Raw genomic sequence first — 20,198 nt, 5'->3', positions numbered from 1 at the left:
TTTGCAGTGAAATGTTGACTTTTATATTAAATGAACACTGAACAGAATGGAATCTAGTCAAGAAGCCTTTGCTTCGGTCAGTCTGCGGCAGTGGTCCTAGAGAGGAAGACCACCAGCAAGCCCCCACTCACTGTTCCCACACAAACTGCTCAGAGTCAGGAGCTGGCTATGCTCCCCTTCCCTAAGTTTCTAGTTTCTTTGTCACTGTAATAAATAGAAAACTGGCAATATTCACACACCTTAGCACAGACAGGTTTCAGGCAGAGCACACAGCTGTTAAGTAGTTAGGTTGAAAATGAAAACAGAAATTGGGACTTTTTTTCTTAAACAATGAGTTATAATTCTTAAGAACAGGTTATGAGCTAGCTAGTCAAGACTTATTTTACGGGGTGAAGGTTTTTGACAGAAGTATCAGGATTGGATAGAAGTTCTCAACAATCCTAGCAGACCTGACATGGTGGCCAGAGCACTACCAAAAGTAATCTACAATACCAGGGCATTTCCAACCTGCCACAGTAGAGACATGGCTCTAGCACTCGGAAGGAAGAAGCAGAAGGACTGAGTTCAAGGGCATCCACAGCTCATGGTAAGCCAGACTGTACTACACTGAGACCCAGTCTCAAGAGAAGAAAATACTGGGAAAGGAACAGAACAAGTCAAGCATGGTGGAGTAGGCCTGGATTCTCTCCGGTACTGGAGAGAGACAGGAGGATTACCAAAAGTTCAAGGGAGCCAGGGCACATGCAGACTCTGCCTAAGAAAATCACCACCCCACCTACCAAAACAAAACAACAACAAAGCAGCAGTATCTGCTCAGGCTGCCTGGCCTCTTAACCAATGACAAAGTAGTTCTGTTCACATCTTTAAAATCACAAAGACCAACCGGTTCTGGCACTGAAGCAATCTGGGATGTCAACCAAAGAAAAACCAATCAACAATTTTACCCCTAAACCAGTACAAATAAGCCTGGCAAGAAATGACAGAGGACTCCATAGCTGCATGTTAGTCAATAGGACAGAGTTTTATTTAAAAGGCTAGTAGTTCAAATACTATTGCTTGAAGAGCTCTGGTAGGTATAAAATGTAGTAGCATCTGAGGTTTATACACATATGCAGGAGCTGAAGGTCAGCTCACAGGACTAGTTCATCCTTAGTCAAGAGAGTCTCCAAGCGCATGCTGCAGGCGTGACCTAATGGATTCATCTGGACCACACTCCCACTCTCCGAGGAACACAGAAACACTGGGGTAGAAAATGTTCTTTTTACACACAAAATTCTGGCTTAATTAACTCTCCTTCCTAAAATTATTCCTCGGTTCAGAAAACAATCTGTCTTGAAAAACTCAAGAACATGGGCTACTAAAAAAAAAAAAAAAAAAAAAAAGGGAATTTTACTGTAGTAAACGATTTTAGTAAACACCATGTGTATTTTCCTGTTGCTAATGAAGACATGATACATTCACAACACTATGTGTTAAATTCCTACACAGATGCTCACCAAGTAAAAACCACCTCAACCTCTATTTTTCTCAGTCAGGTGCAGGTCTCTGCACACACCAACAGTTCTTCTAACAGCCTCGATGGCTGCTCTGAAAGCAGAACATGAAAACCTAGACCACAACTACTAAATGTGACCATTAAGCAAAATCACTGCAGAGCACATTTAATGATCCCCAACCTTGTCCAGTTACAATGTTTGTAGATCCAGTTTATACAGGTCACAGGCATATTGGATGACCAATAATTTATTATTCTCTCAAGTGGCAGTTTGTGTAGCTCAAGCAAACCAGTAGGAATGTAAAGAGCTCTCTTGAAATCTTGACAAAGACACTAAATTATATAAGAAACCTTAAAATATCAGTGAGCTACCTCCATGGTGGTGCATGCCTTTACTCTCAGGCCTCAGGAGTCCAGAGGCAGGTAGGCAGATCTCTGTGAGTTTGACACTAGACTGGTATATGATGCAAATTCCAGGCTAGGCAGAGCTACACTATGAAACACAGTCTCAAAAGACCAAAAAGAAATCTACTTTATCTTTACTAAAATGGTAGAATAGAGATAGCACAGCTAAAGCCAGGTGTGATGATGCACCCCTTTAATTCCAGCGCTTGGAAAGCAGAGGCAAGTGATCCTCTGAGTTCAAGGCCAACCTGGTCTACAGAGCTTCAGGACAGCCATGACTATACAGAGAAACCCTGTCTCAAAAAACAAAAACAAGAAGGGAATAAAAATGATAAAAGATAGCACATCTATGTGAGAGCAGCTTCACTGTTTCCCATGGGAAAAAAACCATTTTTTAAACTGATAGAATTTAAGAATTAAACCAATTAAAAAACAAACAAACAAGCAAACAAACATGTCTAGGGATTACCTCAGTGGCACAGCACTTGCTTAGTGGGTGCTAGGCCCTGGGTTTGATTCCAGTACTGTAAAATATATCTATTTATATATAATATATATAAAACAAAAACAAACATATACACCTTAAGATAATATAAAACTTGAAATAACATCAGGCATTATGGAATGGGAAACAATTCTGACCACCCCTACACCCAAAACAAAGGAAAACAACAGGGTGGGGGGGGGGTGACAAGCAGAACTCTGGATGATTAACATTACACAGGCCCTACATCACAGAACACCACACAGTATGAGTTATACATCAGTAAGATCATCCTGCCGGCAGTGCAAGTCCTAGATCAAAGATGAGTTAAAAGTCTGCAATGTAAATCACCCACCTGTGGAGAGATGAAGGGGAGCAGAGGAAAGGCTGCATGCACAGGGCTATTAGAGACATGATACTCAGCAGCAACAAAAACTACCCCAGAGTCCCCAGACCTTGTTTTCACTGCTTAAGATTGAGAGGAACAAACTCACTTGTAACTATAGCATCTCCCATACTGGAGTGACAAGCATGTTTAATCTGATGCTATATGTTAATAACAATACTGAGGATACATGAACCAAACAAAACAACACAACATACTAACTCATGAACCTTAAAACTGGACCAAAAATAAGTTTAAAGCCAAGTAGATGTGATAATTATCACACATGACATAATCCATTAAAAAAAGGGCCAAGAAAAGAATCTTCGTATTGTACTCTTGCTTGATGTTGTCCTAGGAAAAACAGTGATAATTCTACAAATGTGTCACAAACAACTAAAAAGTCCCCTTCTGGTTTCAAATGAATCTTCCTTGGCTAATTTTTCTCCTCTCTCAAACAAAACCTTTATATACAGGACCAATTTAAATCCCTCCTCCCCTTCAAACATACAAGCATCCAGGAACATTGTACAATGCAAAGTGCCTTAAGAAAGGATTCTGTAGTGCCAGTGGTCTAACTGATCTGAGGAAGCAGGGATGCTGTTAACACTGATGGGGCCAGTCAAGCAATGGTGGTTTGCTTCTCCTCCGGTGTTTCCTCCAGCAACTGCATGATCAGTTCATGGAGGGGTTTGCAGATCTTTGCATAGCCCCCTCCCGTGAGATGAAGAAAATCAAACATGTCGTGGCAGGAGATGGCACCGTCCGAGTGCACGAAGCCCCCATCTATATCCAGGAGCTGCACATTGGCAAGCTTCGGCAGGGAAACCTTGAGAAGCTGGTTCACCTTGGCATTCTTTTGTCTTAAGGGGTTGGGCTTCTCACCTCGAGGTAACAGACCCTGGGGCAGAGCATAGAAGAACATTAACTGAGAGGGTTACTTGTTTTTCTTTACTTACTTTACTTTACTTCCGAATTCCACTGAACTTCCACCTACAGACCAAATGCTCCTGAGGTCTTGTCAGCATGTCTTAAAGCAGTGTATCATCTTCTTTTGTCCATAGTGAATATCAACTGTCATTCTAACATCCCAAGTCTCTCATCTCACACTTCATATTTATTACAGGATCACTAAATATTTATATTTTAAATATTTTTCTAATTAACTTTTGTTTTCTGAGACAAGGCCTCAAACTCACTGCATGCTAAATCATAGGTATGTATCACCATGTCTGGTTTATATGGTACTAGGGGTGGAACTCAGGGCTCCACTGCATGCCAAACAAGCACTCTATCAAGTGACCACATCCGTAGCCTCCATCATCTTCATCACACAGGGCATGCCATTCATCCCTACACCAGTATGTCCTTCTTTCAATCCTTTCTCCATATATATGCCTTGTCAGGAGAATGTAGCTTAGACACACCTATCAATGCCAGAGACAGCTACGCTATAATGCATTACGAAAAAGAGAATTGGAGGCATTGGTATGGCACATGCCTATAATCCCAGCACTCCAGAGGCAGCAAACTCTTGTAAGTTCGAGGACAGACTGATCTACAGAGCTAGTTCTAGGACAGAGAAGGTTAAACCGAGAAACCCTGTCTCAAAGAAGAGAGGGGGAGAGGGGGAGAGACAAGAGAGAAGTGGAATCACAGCTGTAAAGCTGTCTTAATGAAACATGTAAGTTAAATTAATAAATTATACACCTGGTAAGATAAATGTATCCTAAATTAATTTTAACTGATATATTAATGATCTAATACAATTTTCAGACAAATTAAATGTCTGTCTTTCTACTATGGTAAAGAGAAATATCTCATGTCTAGAGCAAGATCTTATCAACGCAAGCTAGAAGTAGTCTTCGACAGATAACTGGTTCCATCACAGATGCACTGCCACACACTGCCATCCTTGTAGCTGGCTGATACCTAGTGATGGCACACAAGGCAACTTAAAATTGTGTCCCTAATTTCTCCTACAGGGTATATAAGCTGTTTCCTTTCAAGGACAGATTTATGATGGGAACCTATTTTGGTAACACTGGGGAGTGAACCGAGGCCTCATGAATGCAAAGCAAGAGCTCCACCCTGAGCTATAGTGCCAGTCTTTACTATGGATTCCACCTTACAAAAAAATCAAACAAGTATTTAAAGCACATTCTTGTACATATCTACTCTAGGTTCTTTCAGGAATTATCAGGGCTCTGGTTGTCAATTTGCTTATGATTTATACTTTTCCAAAAGCCACAGAGAATTCTCAGTCTGTTACACTGATCATCTCCCTCAATACCTGCTATGCTAAAACATTTCAGATGATGAAGTCAGTCCTAAAACCAAGCTTCTTACTGTGAAGTGTAAACTGAGGGACTGAGTGATTGCACATGTTTGTGTTCCTAACAGTTGGTGGCGAATGTCACCTTCAGCTATATCATATTGAGTCTGATGCTATGATGCCAGCTTTGACTACAGAAGACCCTGTCTCAAACAACAACAACAATGGAAAAAAGTGCTCTGTACCTAGCATTTCACATGCTAAAAATGATAACACAGCAAAGTCTGGTTGAAACAGAAGGAGTAACCAGGAAAGACGATCAATTACCATGATCACACACTTTGTTCCAGCTCTCATTTTCATGATCAGGGTAACAGGTCTACTGAGATTTATAAACAAGAATGAGAAAAAAAATAAAGTCATTGGAATGACTCATGGGAAAAGGCATTGCCAATAAACCTGATGATCTAACTTCAATCCCCAGAAATCATGTGGTAGAAGAAAAAATTTCCTTAAGTTGTCCTTTGACCTTAAACATACCATGGCAGAAGTTTGCATAGCACATACAAACAAAACTAATTATAAAGAAAAATTTATGTATTTTTGCTTAATAAAAGTACCAAGGGGGGCTGGAGAGATAGCTCAGCAATAAAGAACACTGACTGCTCTTCCAAAGGTCCTGAGTTCAAATCCTAGCAACCACATGGTGGCTCACAACTATCCATAATGAGGTCTAATTCTCTCTTCTGGTGTGTCTGAAGACAGCTACAGTGTACTCACATAAAATAATACATTAAATTCCTGGCAGCAGAGATTTCTCAATGGGTAGAGTGATCACTGTCCACGAATGAGTACCCAAGTTGCTCACAATCAATGAAAAGCCAGGCCCAGCAGAGGCAGCTGCAATCCCAGCACTCCTATTCTGACAGGAGAGACAGAAGAATTCTTGGAAGCTTAGGGGTCAGCTAGCCTGGAATAAGCACTTCCTTACTAGGAATATTTATGGTATATTTATAAATATATTTACGTATATTTATGGTATGTGTACTGTTTTATGTTTCAGTATTATAAAGCCCATAATTAATATCTCTACTAAATTTGGCTTATTTTTTATGGTGCTGAGGATCAAATCTAGGGTCATACACATTCTATGCAAATATTCTACCACTGAGTTATATGCCCTTAGCTCCTTAATACCCACTTTAAAGCCAAGAATATTTATGGAGGATTTAGCCTGTACCATTCATGCACCAACATTTCCCAAAAAGCTTCTTCAAAGCTAAACTCAGTCACAACACTCCAGTCTAGAATAAGGTATACAATGCAACAGTTACATCAATAATTAAATTAAAATGCCAAGATATAAAAACTAAGATCTGAAGCTGGCAAGATAACTCAGCACGTAAAAGCTATCACCAAGCCTGACGTCCCAGTTTGACTGCTGGCACCTACAAAGTGGTAGAAGAGAACTGACTCTTTTTCTTTCTTCCCCCTGGCTGTAGGGATAGGGTAAGAGACAGACTTCTCTATGTGGCCTTTGCTGGTCTGGAACTCACTCTATAGATTAGGCTGGCCTAGAACTCAAAGAGAACTGCCTGCCTCTGCCTCCCGAGTACTGGAATTAAAGGAATGAACCACCACTGCCCATCCAGTGAGACCTGATACTATACTTATAGTATCTTCAGACAGACAGACAGACAGACAGACAGACAAAGAGACACACCCCAGTTAAAAGATCTGGCTCTTCAGCATTTACAAGATAAAACCAAACTACTAGTAATTGCATACACATTCCTCCATGACTTTTCCTAACCATCAGCCCTTATTAAACAACTATCAGAAACAGCTTCTACTTAAAAACTCCATACTGATGAGTGACAACATTTTAAAAAGATTCTGAGTGGATCTGAAGATATTACAACTCTCTACCTGGAAAGGCTACTCACCAGTACAATGATCTTGGCCTGTGGCTGCCGCGTGTTTATAAGTTGTACAATAGCCTCAATCCCACCTGCGACTTCTTCTGCTGTATTTTCATGGTTGTTTGTTCCTACCCAGACAACAATGACCTATAATGAGGAAAGAAAAAAAGAGAGAAGATAAAGACCAAGGAATAAATAAAAGAATACTAAAACAGTTAAATGAAAAGCTTATTTAAAAAAAAAAATCAGAGAAATGGGGAAAGTAAGATGGCTCAACAGGAAAGGACATTTGTCACAAAGCATAAAGATGTAAATTCAAACCCTTAGACTCACATGGTAGAAGAAAGGAATCAACTCCCACAAGTGTCCCCTGACCTCTACAGTGTCACATAGTATGTTCACTCATACATGTGCATGTGAAGACATAAGCAAAACAAATAAAAACATAATAAAAACTTTAAAAAAATTAAAAAATGGGCTCCTTAGACCATGCTGGGAAACTTCAATTGGGAAAATGAAAACACAAAGCGCCTGCTGCCATGTCTGCAGGAGTTCAGTACCCAAACCCACACGGTAGACGAGAACACCTATTTCGACAAGGTGCCCTCTGACTTCTACATATATGCACTGTGGCACATGCATGCAGACACATGAATAAATAAATGCAATCAAATTTCTAAAAAACAAACAAACAAACAAACAAAAACCCAAAACAGTAGCTTATGCCTAATATTATGTTTCAAGATAAATTATGAGCAAATTAATATTTAAGTACCAAAATTAGCCAAGTGTTGTGGTGCACGCCTTTAATCCCAGCACTCGGGAGCCAGAGGCAGAGGCAGGTGGATCTCTGCAAGTTTGAGGCCTGCCTGAACTATAAAGAGAATACCAGGACAGCCAGGGCTATCCAGAGAAACCGTATCATGAAAAACAAAAAGCAAGCAAACAAAATAAGGGCTGGAGAGATGGCTCAGTGTTTAAGAGCAGTGACTGCTCTTCCAGAAGTCCAGTTCAACCCCCAGCAACCACAGAATGGCTCACAACCATCTGCAATGGGATCCCATCCTTTCTTCATACTTAGATACATAAAATAATTTTTAAAAAAAATGTGCTTAGCCGGGCGGTGGTGGCACATGCCTGTAATCCCAGTACTCTGGGAGGCAGAGGCAGGCGGATTTCTGAATTTGAGGCCAGCCTGGTCTACAGGACAGCCAGGGCTACACAGAGAAACCATGTCTGGCGGAGGGGGGGGGGGGGGGAACCAAACCAAACCAAACCAAACCAAAAAAAAAAAAAAGGGTTAAAATTATACCAGGAAGAAACAAGAAAGATTTAATCTCACAGAATCCACCCAGTACCCAAAAAAGAACAATGAACTTCACTGAATATGAATGAAACATTTCTGGCAAACATATTTCTTCTATAAGAGGGATTTATGGAACTGCTTCCTATCACAGTTAAGACTTCTCCCTGGTTGGAAACGCACTGCAATAGTGCACAGCCAGGAGTGCAAAGCCTGTAATATAAATTCACAGTGCACTCAAGGAAGGAGTCCCTGGGATGGAGTTTTCACAATGTTTTCTTTGCCTGTATTTAAAGGCATAGGTCACCATGCCCAACGGAAGCAACTCTCATTAGTGATTCTCCTTTGTTTTCTTTCTCTTTAGGGGTTAAAAGAATTATATGTAGTGTAGCAACGATAGATGTTCATAATGTAAAAGGTATTACAGATGTTTGTTCACATCTGTCTCAAACTTTCTTCAGAAGAACTCGGAGAACTTGGCTGCACGCTTGTTTATACGTTCAGCATTTCCTGAAATGAGTCAGAGCCCTGCTCCCCACTGTATTGCCCAGGCCCTCAATGTTGTACAGACATTCTGTGCATCAAATCACTTCCTACAACTGGAGACAGTCATAGCAATCACAGTACAACCCAGCCAAACAACAGATTGGAGTCTCCTTAAGTCCATGCCTCAGCATGATCCTAAGCAATGATGTTTCCTATAAACAAGTAGGAAGCAAAGAGCAGCCCTGAAAAGAGGCCTTTAAAGAAGTGATTTGTCACTACCCAAACACTGCATTTGAAAGACTCAGGGTTAGCTACACCCTGTTAACAGTAAGTTTTATCACCTTAGGCTTAATGTTCTCCAGCTCTCCATTCTTCAGTCTCCATAAAACATGTCGTGTTGTGTCTCCCCCAATTCCAAAATTAAGAGCATGAAGTGGGGAAAACAGCTCCCGCCATATCTAAAAACAAAACACTTGATTTAGTTAAACAAACAAAATCACTGGAAATTCTTCATTTGTAATGTGATTTAATAAACCAAAAACTAACATTTTTGTTGGTTTTGGGGACAGGGTTTCTCTGTGTAGCCCTTGCTAACCCCCAAACTCAGAAATTCACCTGCCTCTGTTTCTCAAATGCTGGGATTAAAGGCATGTGCCACCATGCCCAGCTAATCTTTCACATTCTTTATTCAAATGTTAGCACTGAAAACAATGTCATTCACTTAAAGGGCTTACAAAGTCTACCTTGCTTACTGCAACACCGAGTCTCAGCTCAAAAACCTGCACAGCCTAATGTCTACTAACAGATATCATCGGTCAATCAAGATATCAATCAGGCTGTCAGCTCAATAAACACTTTTCATGAATTCAACTATTTTTTTTTTTTAAAAATGAAGAAACCAAAAAGAAAAAAAGTTGTATTTTAAGTTTCCTTTGGAAGAACACCTACCCCCCCCCCCAAAAAAAAGAAAAAGGAAAAAAAGTAAAAGTCCATTATAAAAATATACAATAAATTAGAAAACGGAAGAACAGGAATTAGTGAGAATCACGAGCAGGACAAACCAAACAGAAGGAAGAGTCAGATGTCACCATCACCAGGCTAATACAGCAGACATTAAGCTTCTTGGCAGTCAGAGCAACAGAGCTTCGTTATAGACTGCACCCAGCACCCCACTGGGTAGATCTACTTCCCTCCTACTAGGCGTTCTTTCTCTGAATCCTAAGCCTACAGGGGCAGCTTAGAATCAAAGACTGCAGGTCAGATACTAGGACATGGAGTATGCCCAATAATACCCTCGCTTTACCTCGTACTGCTGCATTAACTGTACCATGGAGTCTCCCACAAACAGCACATCTGGCTCTTTGTCTTTACAGTCCAGAACAAACCTATTATGCTGGTTTAAAGAAAAAAAGAAAAACAAGAAATTAGTATTTCTTTCCTTTTGCAATTTGTTGGCCTAAAAAGAACAGCTGTCTGACCAGGTACTATAAAATATTCTTTATGGACAAGGCCCAGAGATCCATCCCCAATACTGTAAAACAAACAAGAAGCAAACTAACCACACCACTACTGTAAAACAAACAAGGTGCAAACTAACTACACCACCCACCTTTTTAGTTTACCTAAAGCTTTTGTATGAAGCTGATCACAAATTAATTTCTACCTGTATCATACTAATCATTTTATTAGGTTTAGGTTCAGGATATTCACAATTCTATCGAATCCAGAATATCACAATGTTTCATATTATTAAAACAACAATAGCAACAACAAACACCCTATCTTTTCCTCAAATAATTAAAAAAAGAAAGAAGGAAAAAAAAAAGAAGTATTTTGGGGGCCATCAAGATGACCTTGTAGTAGGCAAAGGCCCTTACATACAAACTTAAATTTGAATCTTAGAACTCAAATGGTAGGAGAGAGCCAACTCTTGTAAGTTGCTCACAGACAGACAGACAGACAGACACACACACAAATGCAAACTTCTATTATGACATTTTTTATATTTGCTTTCTTTGTACAGCTATATATTTGTTACACTACAGAAGTTTTTGCCGTTGTTTTTTGAGACAGGTCTCACTACTTGGTCCTAACTGAAGATATAGAATAAGAGGGTTTCAAACTCAAGAGATCCACATGCCTCTACATGCGTAGTAGAGTAAATGTGTGTGCCACTATACCCAGCTATTAAAAAAAAAAAGTCTTGAATACCCCAGGCTAGCCTTGAAGTTAGAATCTTTCTGTTTCTGTGTGCAGGGATATATGTATGCTAAATTATTATTTTTTTCTCTCTTTTCTTTAACTTTAGGTTTACATGTGCTTGTGAGTATATGAGAGTGAAAGAGGGAGCCACAAGAGGGCATCCTAACTTTGAAGCTGGAGATTCAGGTGTTTTGTGTATGCTAGATCTGAACTCTGCCCCTCACAATTAAATAGCAAAAGTTCTTAATGGCTGAGCTATCTCTCCACACCCACGCTACTCTATCCCTAAGTATTTCAGCAAACATTTACAACTTATGATGTTCTCTTATGAAACCATACTAAAAAAAAAATTAAAAATAGTTCCATTAATATCTAACATCCAGTCCATAATCAGTCTTTCCAGACACTAAGAGTTAAGTATTAAATTTATCTTTGAACCAGGATCTAGTTAAGACCTATGTCACCGGGCAGTGGTGATGCATGCCTTTAATCCCAGCACTTGGGAGGCAGGAGGCAGGAGGCAGGAGGCAGGAGGCAGGAGGCAGGAGGCAGGAGGCAGGAGGCAGGAGGCAGGAGGCAGGAGGCAGGAGGCAGGAGGCAGGAGGCAGGAGGCAGGGGGCAGGAGGCAGAGGGCAGGAGGCAGAGGGCAGGAGGCAGACGGATTTCTGAGTTGAGGCCAGCCTGCTCTACAGAGTGAGATAGCCAGGGCTATCCAGAGAAACCCTGAAGACTTAGGTCTTTTTTTTTTTTCTTCTCAGCTTCTTGAGGTAGCACTGACAGCTTTCTGGTTTTTTGGATTTGGTTTTTTTCGAGAGGGTTTCTCTGTATAGCCCTGACTGTCCTTGAGCTCACTCTGTAGACCAGGCTTGCCTCGAACTCAGAAATCTACCTGCCTCTGCCTCCCAGAGCTGACAGTTTTCATATATAGTAAATACTCTGAACACAGCTGTAGGATCCAAGTGCTAAACTGTTAGCAGAGCTGGTCTTCTCAGTCTAATACAAGTTTATAAGCAGAAGTAACCAGTGCATGCCTGACTTTCCTCCCTCTCCCTCCTTTCAGTTAAGTTGCCCAAGCTGACTTCAAACTGCTGGTCTCAAGTGATCTTTCTGCCTCAGTCTACCAAATAACCAGAATTAGAGGTATGAACCACATGCCTAGCTAAGAGTATTTATTTATAAGTGTGGTTTTGTTGGTTTTATAGTGCTAGGAATAGAACTCAGCTACAACCCAAAGTCTCTCTCTGAAACACATGTCCAGCCCTATTTATATTTAGTGGCCTTTTTTGATTTGTCTTAAGTCAGGATCTAACTATGTAGCCCAGGCTGGCCTTGAACTCTTGGTAGTCCTGCCTCAATCTACTGAGGTTTAGGTAGCATATGCTACCATACCTGGTTAAGAAACTAAAATTTTGTTCTTGTGGCTGTCCTGGAACTAAACTATATAGAGAAGGCTGGCCTCAAACTCACCATTGCATTGTTAGGCAACAGTTTTCCGATCTAGCTTCAGAGATAGGTCTACAGGTTATTTCTTTTTCTTAAACACTAGTCAGAATTGGTGCTCTCAGCTGGTAGAATATCTACTAGCATGCATGAGGCTATGGGTTCAAACCCTGGCATTTTATGCCTGTAATTTCAGCATTTGGGAGGCAGACCCAGGAATATCAGAAGTTATTGTCTCAATGACAAAACAAAACAAGCAAACAAGCCTGGGCTACATAGAGAAACCTGTAGCTAAAAAAAAACCAAAACCAACCAACCAAAACAAAACACAACTCTTGGTAGTCCTGTATCTTCAGGCACCCACAGACAGACATAGACATATAAAGTAAAAATGAAATATTAAACAAAACCAACCAACCCACCCACCCACCCACGCATTCACCCCTGGCCCCAGCAATGGGAAAGTAGAGATAGGAGGATTCCTGAAATATTCCAGCTAGTCATGCCAAATTAATGAGCTCCAGATTCAGTGACAGACACTTCTTCAATCAGTTGAAGAGGACACCAAATCTCTGGTCTCCACATGCATGCAAACACATGCTAGTTTATGCACAAACACGAAACGAAGCGAGCCACCCCATTTTTGTAATCCATATGCATCACCCTTTACCTGAGACATCCACCTGTCATCTCCTTGAATATCTTCTGCTGCATGTGGAATAGCTGCTGGGTTCGAGTCTCCTTGGCTCATTCTACACCTGAAGAGAAATGTCTGTCATGTTTCATTTATTAACAAGAACATTAAAATACTAAATACTATTAGGTTTTTTGGGTTTTTTTTTACTTTTTTTTTTTCTCCTTGGGACAGGGTCTCACTGCGTAGCTCTGGTATCTTAGAACTTACTATGTGGCCAGGTGGTGGTGGCATATGCCTTTAATCCCAGCACTTGGGAGGCAGAGGCAGGTGGATTTCTGAGTTCAAGGCCAGCCTGGTCTACAGAGTGAGTTCCAGGACAGCCAGGGCTACACAGAGAAACCCTGTCTCAAGAAAACAAAACAAAACAAAAACCAAGAACGCTAGTTGTTATTGCAGAGGACTAGGGTTTGGATTTTTGTTTGTTTGTTTGTTTTTGTTTTATGGCCTGGAACTCAGAAATCCGCCTGCCTCTGCCTCCCAAGTGCTGGATTAAAGGTGTGCACCACCAACGCCCAGCTGGGTTTGGATTTTTAAGACTACCAGTAACTCCAACTCCAGGAGTATAACAACTTCTAGCTTCCACAGGCATCTGCATACAAATGGCATGCAAACAAACACACAAACAGAATCACTATAGTGGCCAAATGAAAGAAAGCCTAGCAACTTGAGAAAGATCTATGGAGAGAAGAATCTACTCTGTAAAATTGTATTCAAATACAATTTTCTCTTCTGAAGGAGAGAAGAATCTACTCTGTAAAATTCTACTCTGTAAAATTGTGTACACACACACACACACCATACATATGCATGCTTAAAAAATTACTGAGAGAGGGAGCTGGAAAAAATGGCTCATGGTTAAGAGCACAAACTGCTCTTCCAAAGGCACTGAGTTCAATTCCCAGCAACCACATGGTAGCTCACAACCATCTGTAATGGGATCTGATGCCCTCTTCTGGCGCATGTCTAAATGTACTCACATAAATAAAATAAAATAAATGTACAGATCCAGGCATTGTGGAACACACTTTAATCTCAGCACTATGGAAGCAGAGACAAGTCGATCGAGGCAAGTTCAAACCCAGGCCAGTCTACAGGGTGATTTCGAGGAGAGCCAAGGCTAGTTACAGAGACCCTATCTTAAAACACAAGCAAAAAAAACAAAACAGAAGCTGGAGAGGTTCAGAGGTCAGGAGCACTGGCTGCTATTTCACAGGACCCTGGTTCAATTCCAGACCCAAAAGAAAAAAGAAAAAGGAAAGAAAAAGTCAGGTATGACAATGTATGCTAATAATCCTAGCTCTGGGGATGTGAAGATAAGCAGATACTGAGGCTAACTGGCCAACAGAAGGGCCATTTTCACCTAGTCTTGAATATCTGGTTATCGAGAGATCACATATGGGCTCAAGAAGATGTGAAAAACAGTAACAGAATAACAATACCCAAGGTGTGGTGACACACACCTTTAAACCCAGAATTTGGGAGACAGAGGCAGATCTGAGTTTGAGAACAAATGTCTACACCGCATACTCCAGGTAGGCCAGAGTTACATATTGAGACCCTGTCTCAAAAGGGGGTGGTGGTGGTAATAGTAACTGAGGAACACCCAAAGTTTGAAGTCTGACTTCCATATGTACTATATAGCGTACTCACTATATCTATCTATCTATATATATATGTACATCCTCAGAAACACACACACACACACACACACACTTAGGGGTTAGGGATAAAGTCTGGTTGGTAGTATGGCTTGCCTAGCCATTCCTGAAGCCCTAGGTTCAATTCCTAGCACCATATTAAATCATATCAAATTGGTGTAGGTCCTTAATCCTAGAACTCAGAAAGTAGCATGGAGATCAGAAATTCTGGGTCAACTGTAGCTATTTTTTCTTTTTTGAATGAAAAAGTAGGCGTTTTGCCCCCCTCCTTAAATTCCAAAGATTTATCCTATGCATCTGGTAACATAATCTACTCTCAAGACCACAGGCCTGTAAGAACTCTAACATCTTCCTTGGTCTTTACTTTTATTTAGAAATGAGTTTTCTGAACTGGTCTACCAGGTAAACATCCATCTAAAACAATTTACAATGAACACTTATTAGGAATTTATTATTTAGTCAATGTAATCCCAGAAATCAAGAGAGGCAGATCTGTTAATTTAAGGTCAGCCTGGTGTGAATAGCAAGTTCCAGGATAGGGACAGCCAGGGCTACAATCAAAAATATCTGAGAAATGTGTCCTACTGCTAAACTGTTAAGCAGGAAAGGCATTCCAGATTACTGAATTAGGAATGTTCATCTCATTACTATTGTTTGTAGGACAGTGGTTTTGTTCCATTTTGTGGCATTGAGGATTGAACCCAAGAATCGCACAAGCTGGGTGAGCACTGACCGTACTACCAAACATTAGTTCTAGCCCTAATCCATTCTAAACCAAGGCCCACCACTTTTTAAATTTTGTTTGATTTGTTTAGACAAAGTTTCTCTGTGTAGCCTTGGCTATACTGGAACTCACTCTGTAGACCAGGCTGGCCTTCAACTCAAAGAACCACCTGCCTCTACCTCCCTGGTGCTGGGATTAAAGGTAAATGTCACCACTTGGTTCTTTTTTAAAAAAACTTAGCCCCCCCCCCCCCCGCCCCCCACTTTTTTTTTCCAAGACAGGGTTTCTCTGTGTAGCCCTGGCTGTCTTCGAACTCAGAAATCCGCCTGTCTCTGCCACCCAAATTTTGGGATTAAAGGCGTCTGCCATTACCACCCCCTCCCCAGCAAAACTTAGCCCTTTAAAAAAATTTAAAAAAAAAAAAAAAAAAACCATGCACGCTCTTACAGATTCAGTGTGTGGAGGTCAAAGAACACTTAAGGAAGTCAGTTCTATTCTTGGGTCACAGGGGTCCCACAGTCAAACTGCGATGGTTAGCAAAGCACTGAGCCATCTATCTGCTACTCAGCCTATTATTCTTGAACAAAGAATGCTATTTTATATAGAAATAAATTGCATGAACATGATAACAATTATTTACTAAGCCATTTCGATTCTTTTTTATTATCATTCCAAACACTGAGCAAAGCACTTCCATTTGAATCCCAAATCTTACATTTTGTTTTGAAGGTCTCTCTGTGTGGCCCTGGCTGTCTTGATTTGCTGCAGTACCTATCCTGCCTTCCAGATGCTGAGATTACAGGTGTGCAGTACTACACTCAGGTCATATGTTCCAATACTCTTCTCAGGCAAAATGAAATGACATGGAAGAAGAAACGGGAATGAAATTCCTGTGCCTAAAGATTGTAAAAAGTATTCCCAACTTGACAGTTCCTTCAAGTATGAATCAAAAAGCAGAGTACCTGAGTGAAATAACTTTGTGCCTCCAGACACTTGGCTCCTGAACTCTTTTGCCAAACCAAACATCTCACACTACAGAGTAACTCCCACTGTTTCACAGAACCCTGCAGTTTAGCAACAGTTTTAACCTGGAAATGGGGAGCAGAGCCATAAATTTTACTGTCCTATTTTTTTTTTTTTTAGGATTTACTTATTATGTATACATGCATGCCTGCAGGCCAGAAGAGAACACTACTGTCTCACTCTAGCTGGTTGCAAGCCACCATGTGTTTGTTGGGAATTGAACTCAGAACCTTTAGAAGAGTAGCCTGTGCTCTCTCAACCACTGAGTCATCTCCCTAGACCCCTACTGTCTTCTTTTTAGGACAGGCCAGAAACAATCCAGAAGACTAGCCAAGCCAGGTGTGTTAGCACACACCTTTCTCTGTGTTGTACCCAGAAACCATGTATCCAAAAAAAAAAAAAAAAAGAGAGAGAGGATAAAGATGAGAAAGAAAGAAAGGAAGAAAAAGAGATAGGTAGAGATAGAGATACAGGAAGGAAGGAAGGAAGGAAGGAAGGAAGGAAGGAAGGAAGGAAGGAAGGAAGGAAGGAAGGAAGGGAGAAAAGAACAGAACAAAGGAAAGACGCCTAGTGGTGGTACACACCTTTAATTCCAGCACGGCAGGCAGAAGAGGCAGGTGGATCTCTTTTGAGTTCAAGGCCAGCCTGGTCTACAGATTGAGTTCCAAGACAGCCAGAGCTACACAGAGAAACCCTGTCTTGAAAAACCAATAAAATAAATAAGCAAGAAGCAGGTAAGCATTTATTTGTAAGTCAGATAACGTAAACTACGTTGTTCTTTACGACAAAAAATCCAGCTGCTAAGATGACTCAGCTGTCAGCTGTGAGGCACTTGCTGCACAAGTCTAAGGATCCCCATAACTCCACAAAGCTGTTCCCTGACCTCTGACACTCTGCCACTGTGCTTTCTATGGCATGTGTGTGCACCCCCCATGCATACATCATACAAATATAATAAATATTTTAAACACAGAACATTTTGGGAGACAGATGAGACAGTGATTGAGAGCATCAGCTGCTCCTGCAGAGGACCAGGTTCAGCATCCATTCCCATCCATGACTCCAGATTCAAGGGACCTAGCGCCTTCTTCCAGGCTCTCTGTTGGCACTGCATACACATGATATGCATACATACATGCAGGAAATGCAATCATTCACATGAAAATAAATAATGCTTTTAAAAAACAGACAATTTTATTTTGGTTTTTTTTTTTTTTTGGATTTGTTTTTTTCCAGACAGGGTTTCTCTGTATAGCCCTGGCTGTCCTGGAACTCACTCTGTAGACCAGGCTGTCCTCGAACTCAAAAATCCGCCTGCCTCTGCCTTCCAAAGTGCTGGGATTACAGGCGTGCACTACCACCGCCAGGCTAACAATTTTAAAAGTGAAGAATGATCAAAGACTATGCTACTGAAGTTAAAAAAAAAAAATTACAGAGTTTCCTGATCCTATCATAGCCACCCTCAGAAGAGTGGAGCACACTTTTAGTCCCAGCACTCAGGTGGCAGAGACAAGGGATCTCTGAATTTCGGGGGCAGCCTGGTCTACACAGTGAGTTCCAACACAGTGAGTACTACAAAGAGAAACTCTGTCTCAAAAGGAATGCTTTTATATAGACTGGGGAGGGGCTGGAGAGAGCTGGCTGCTCTTCCCCTGTCCCAGGGTTGATTCCCTGCACCCACAGTGCAGCTCCTGTCTTTAACTCCACCTTCCAGTGGCAGTATTCAATCCCTTAGCAGTACAGAAAATAAAAACCAACACTTCCCACCTCACCTTACTGAATCATAATAATCTCATTACTCAACGAACTGCAGGCTTGGTATGTAAAAACTAACGAGGAGGTAAAAGGTGGACAACTGTGTACATTTCCATGAAAAACTATTTTGCAGAGGAAATTCTGTTGTCCTTCAAAATTCTCCAGGAAGAGGAGGCAGTCCTAATCCTAAAGTTTCTATCGTCTCCGCTTAATTTCTCAACGACACAGCACCAGCCTGTCTACACGAGTGGTGTGGAAGCCAGTCCCAACAAAACAATTACAATTCCTCAAGCTCAATCGGATTTTGTTGTGTGTGAACCTCGAAACTTGCTGAGACCTTTGATTGAGAATGGAAAGATTTAGATTGCTTCCATTAAGACTTGAGGTTTTTCATTTTGCTTCAGAGAGTTGGCAGGGTTACTCTGAAGAGGAAGGCAAGCCTCCTCCAGAATCCCCTGCCTCAGTCTCTGGTGGGCGGCCCCCCAGGATCCGGCGCATTCATAATTTATTATCAAGTGCCCATGCCAACAAATTAATGCACAGTGATTCCCTCCCCTACTCTCCCACAAGGAGGCAACCTTTAAGTCAGAACAATGTGCTCAAGAAAAGGAACCTACGAGCAGGCACAAGTCCCATCCAAGGAAAGGATAAGGTTGTATTTTCTTTTTTCCACACCTTTTCCTCTGGCCCGTTCTCGCCATTCAACTTAAAGCTGTAGAAAATACAAGTCTAGGACCTGCTCTTAGCGTCCTGGTGCTCTTTCCTTTGTCCATAGGCATGCTCTTCAGAGACGCCAACGCTTTAAAGCTTTGGATTTTCTTAAGATCCGTATATAAATGATGAAAGGCAACGCGGGCCTGGGAGCTACGGAAAGCAGAATGAGTCACTCTGCCCCGAGTGAATCAAACCTGTAGACCAGAGGCTCTGACCCGCTAAGTGGACATGGACCGCAAGGGGTGGGGAGGGAAGACGCACCTCCAAACAAGCTACTCACTGACAGATTTACCTGGCTGGTGGTAGGCCATTGGCCAAATCACCAGCGTCTCGGCCTCGTCGCCGAATCAAGTGGGTGACTCTTAAGGCTAACCTCTAACAATCCTTTCGGAGCCCTGACACGGGTCTTTGGGATGTATTGGCGAAGTCAGCAGAGAAGTTTCTAATAAGGAGACAGTTTTCGACGAGAAGGGCAAAGAGCGTGATCCGTTAAAAAAAAAAAAAAAAAAAAAAAAAAGGCACAACCTAGCCACAGGCTTGGGCCTAGAGGTCCCACCCCGGGGATGGAGGGAAAAAGCAACAGCAGAGGAAGGAGGCCGGGCCAGGGGACCCGCCGGCCGCTCACCCGCCAGCCAGGGCGGGACCGGGGCGCCGCAGGGCAGTGGAGACTGCGCAGGGCCCCCGAGGGCCTGCTGGGCGACCGCGCGGGGCGCGGCGGGGGAGGGGCAGTGTGGGGGAGGGGAGCCGGGCCTCACAATACCGCCCTGCCCGCGCGTCCCACCCGCGACGCCGAAGCCCCGGTTCCGTGGTCCCCACGATGCACTCACAGAGGCAGAGGGTCCGTGCGGGCCCTCAGCGGCTGCGGCGTCGGCGGGCTGCGCTTCAGTCGCTCGCTTGATCCCGACGGCCGCGTTCCGGCGCGCGTCCCCTCCTCGGGCCCCAGCACCAACCAGCAGCGCCTCCACTTCCGGTCCCCCTGCCACTCGGGCAAATGGCTTCCGGAAGTCCCGCCCCTTGCTGCGGGGCTAGCTGCCGGGCCGGTGCACCTCGCTTTCCCTCATAGACCGCTCTCTTTGCTTGGCGCACAGGTCTTCCACCGTCCCTGCCAAGTTACGGACTTTGTTCTCTTTCTTTCCCCGACTTGAGCGCGACTTGAGCCTCCATCTTTCCTGTAACTGCCTTTCTGTCCTGATAGGATGATGGAAACCATCCGGAGATGGCCTTAGAGAC

The 20,198-nt window shown here is 42.3% G+C and overlaps 1 protein-coding gene across 2 annotated transcripts; it reads right to left on the bottom strand.

The window, feature by feature from the left end:
- Pafah1b2 (platelet activating factor acetylhydrolase 1b catalytic subunit 2) lies at window positions 1-19,950 on the bottom strand. 2 transcript variants are annotated; one of them, XM_052188430.1, is made up of 7 exons: window positions 19,796-19,892; window positions 18,930-19,118; window positions 13,068-13,155; window positions 10,059-10,148; window positions 9,097-9,213; window positions 6,991-7,113; window positions 1-3,670 (listed from the first exon to the last, which is right to left on the bottom strand). In XM_052188430.1, exons 2-7 carry the CDS (start codon window positions 18,953-18,955, stop codon window positions 3,392-3,394), a joined length of 723 nt encoding a protein of 240 aa, XP_052044390.1. In that variant the 5' UTR covers window positions 18,956-19,118; window positions 19,796-19,892; the 3' UTR covers window positions 1-3,391. The 2 variants fall into 2 exon arrangements, with proteins under 2 accessions (XP_052044390.1, XP_052044392.1); XM_052188432.1 differs by lacking the exon at window positions 18,930-19,118 and having other exon boundaries at window positions 19,796-19,950.
- Window positions 19,951-20,198: the final 248 nt, after the last annotated feature.

Source organism: Apodemus sylvaticus, chromosome 7, assembly GCF_947179515.1.
Source record: "Apodemus sylvaticus chromosome 7, mApoSyl1.1, whole genome shotgun sequence".
Classification (NCBI taxonomy): Eukaryota; Metazoa; Chordata; class Mammalia; order Rodentia; family Muridae; genus Apodemus; species Apodemus sylvaticus.
Note: the sequence above shows the minus strand (reverse complement) of the source record. Positions and strands in the feature narration are given on the sequence as shown.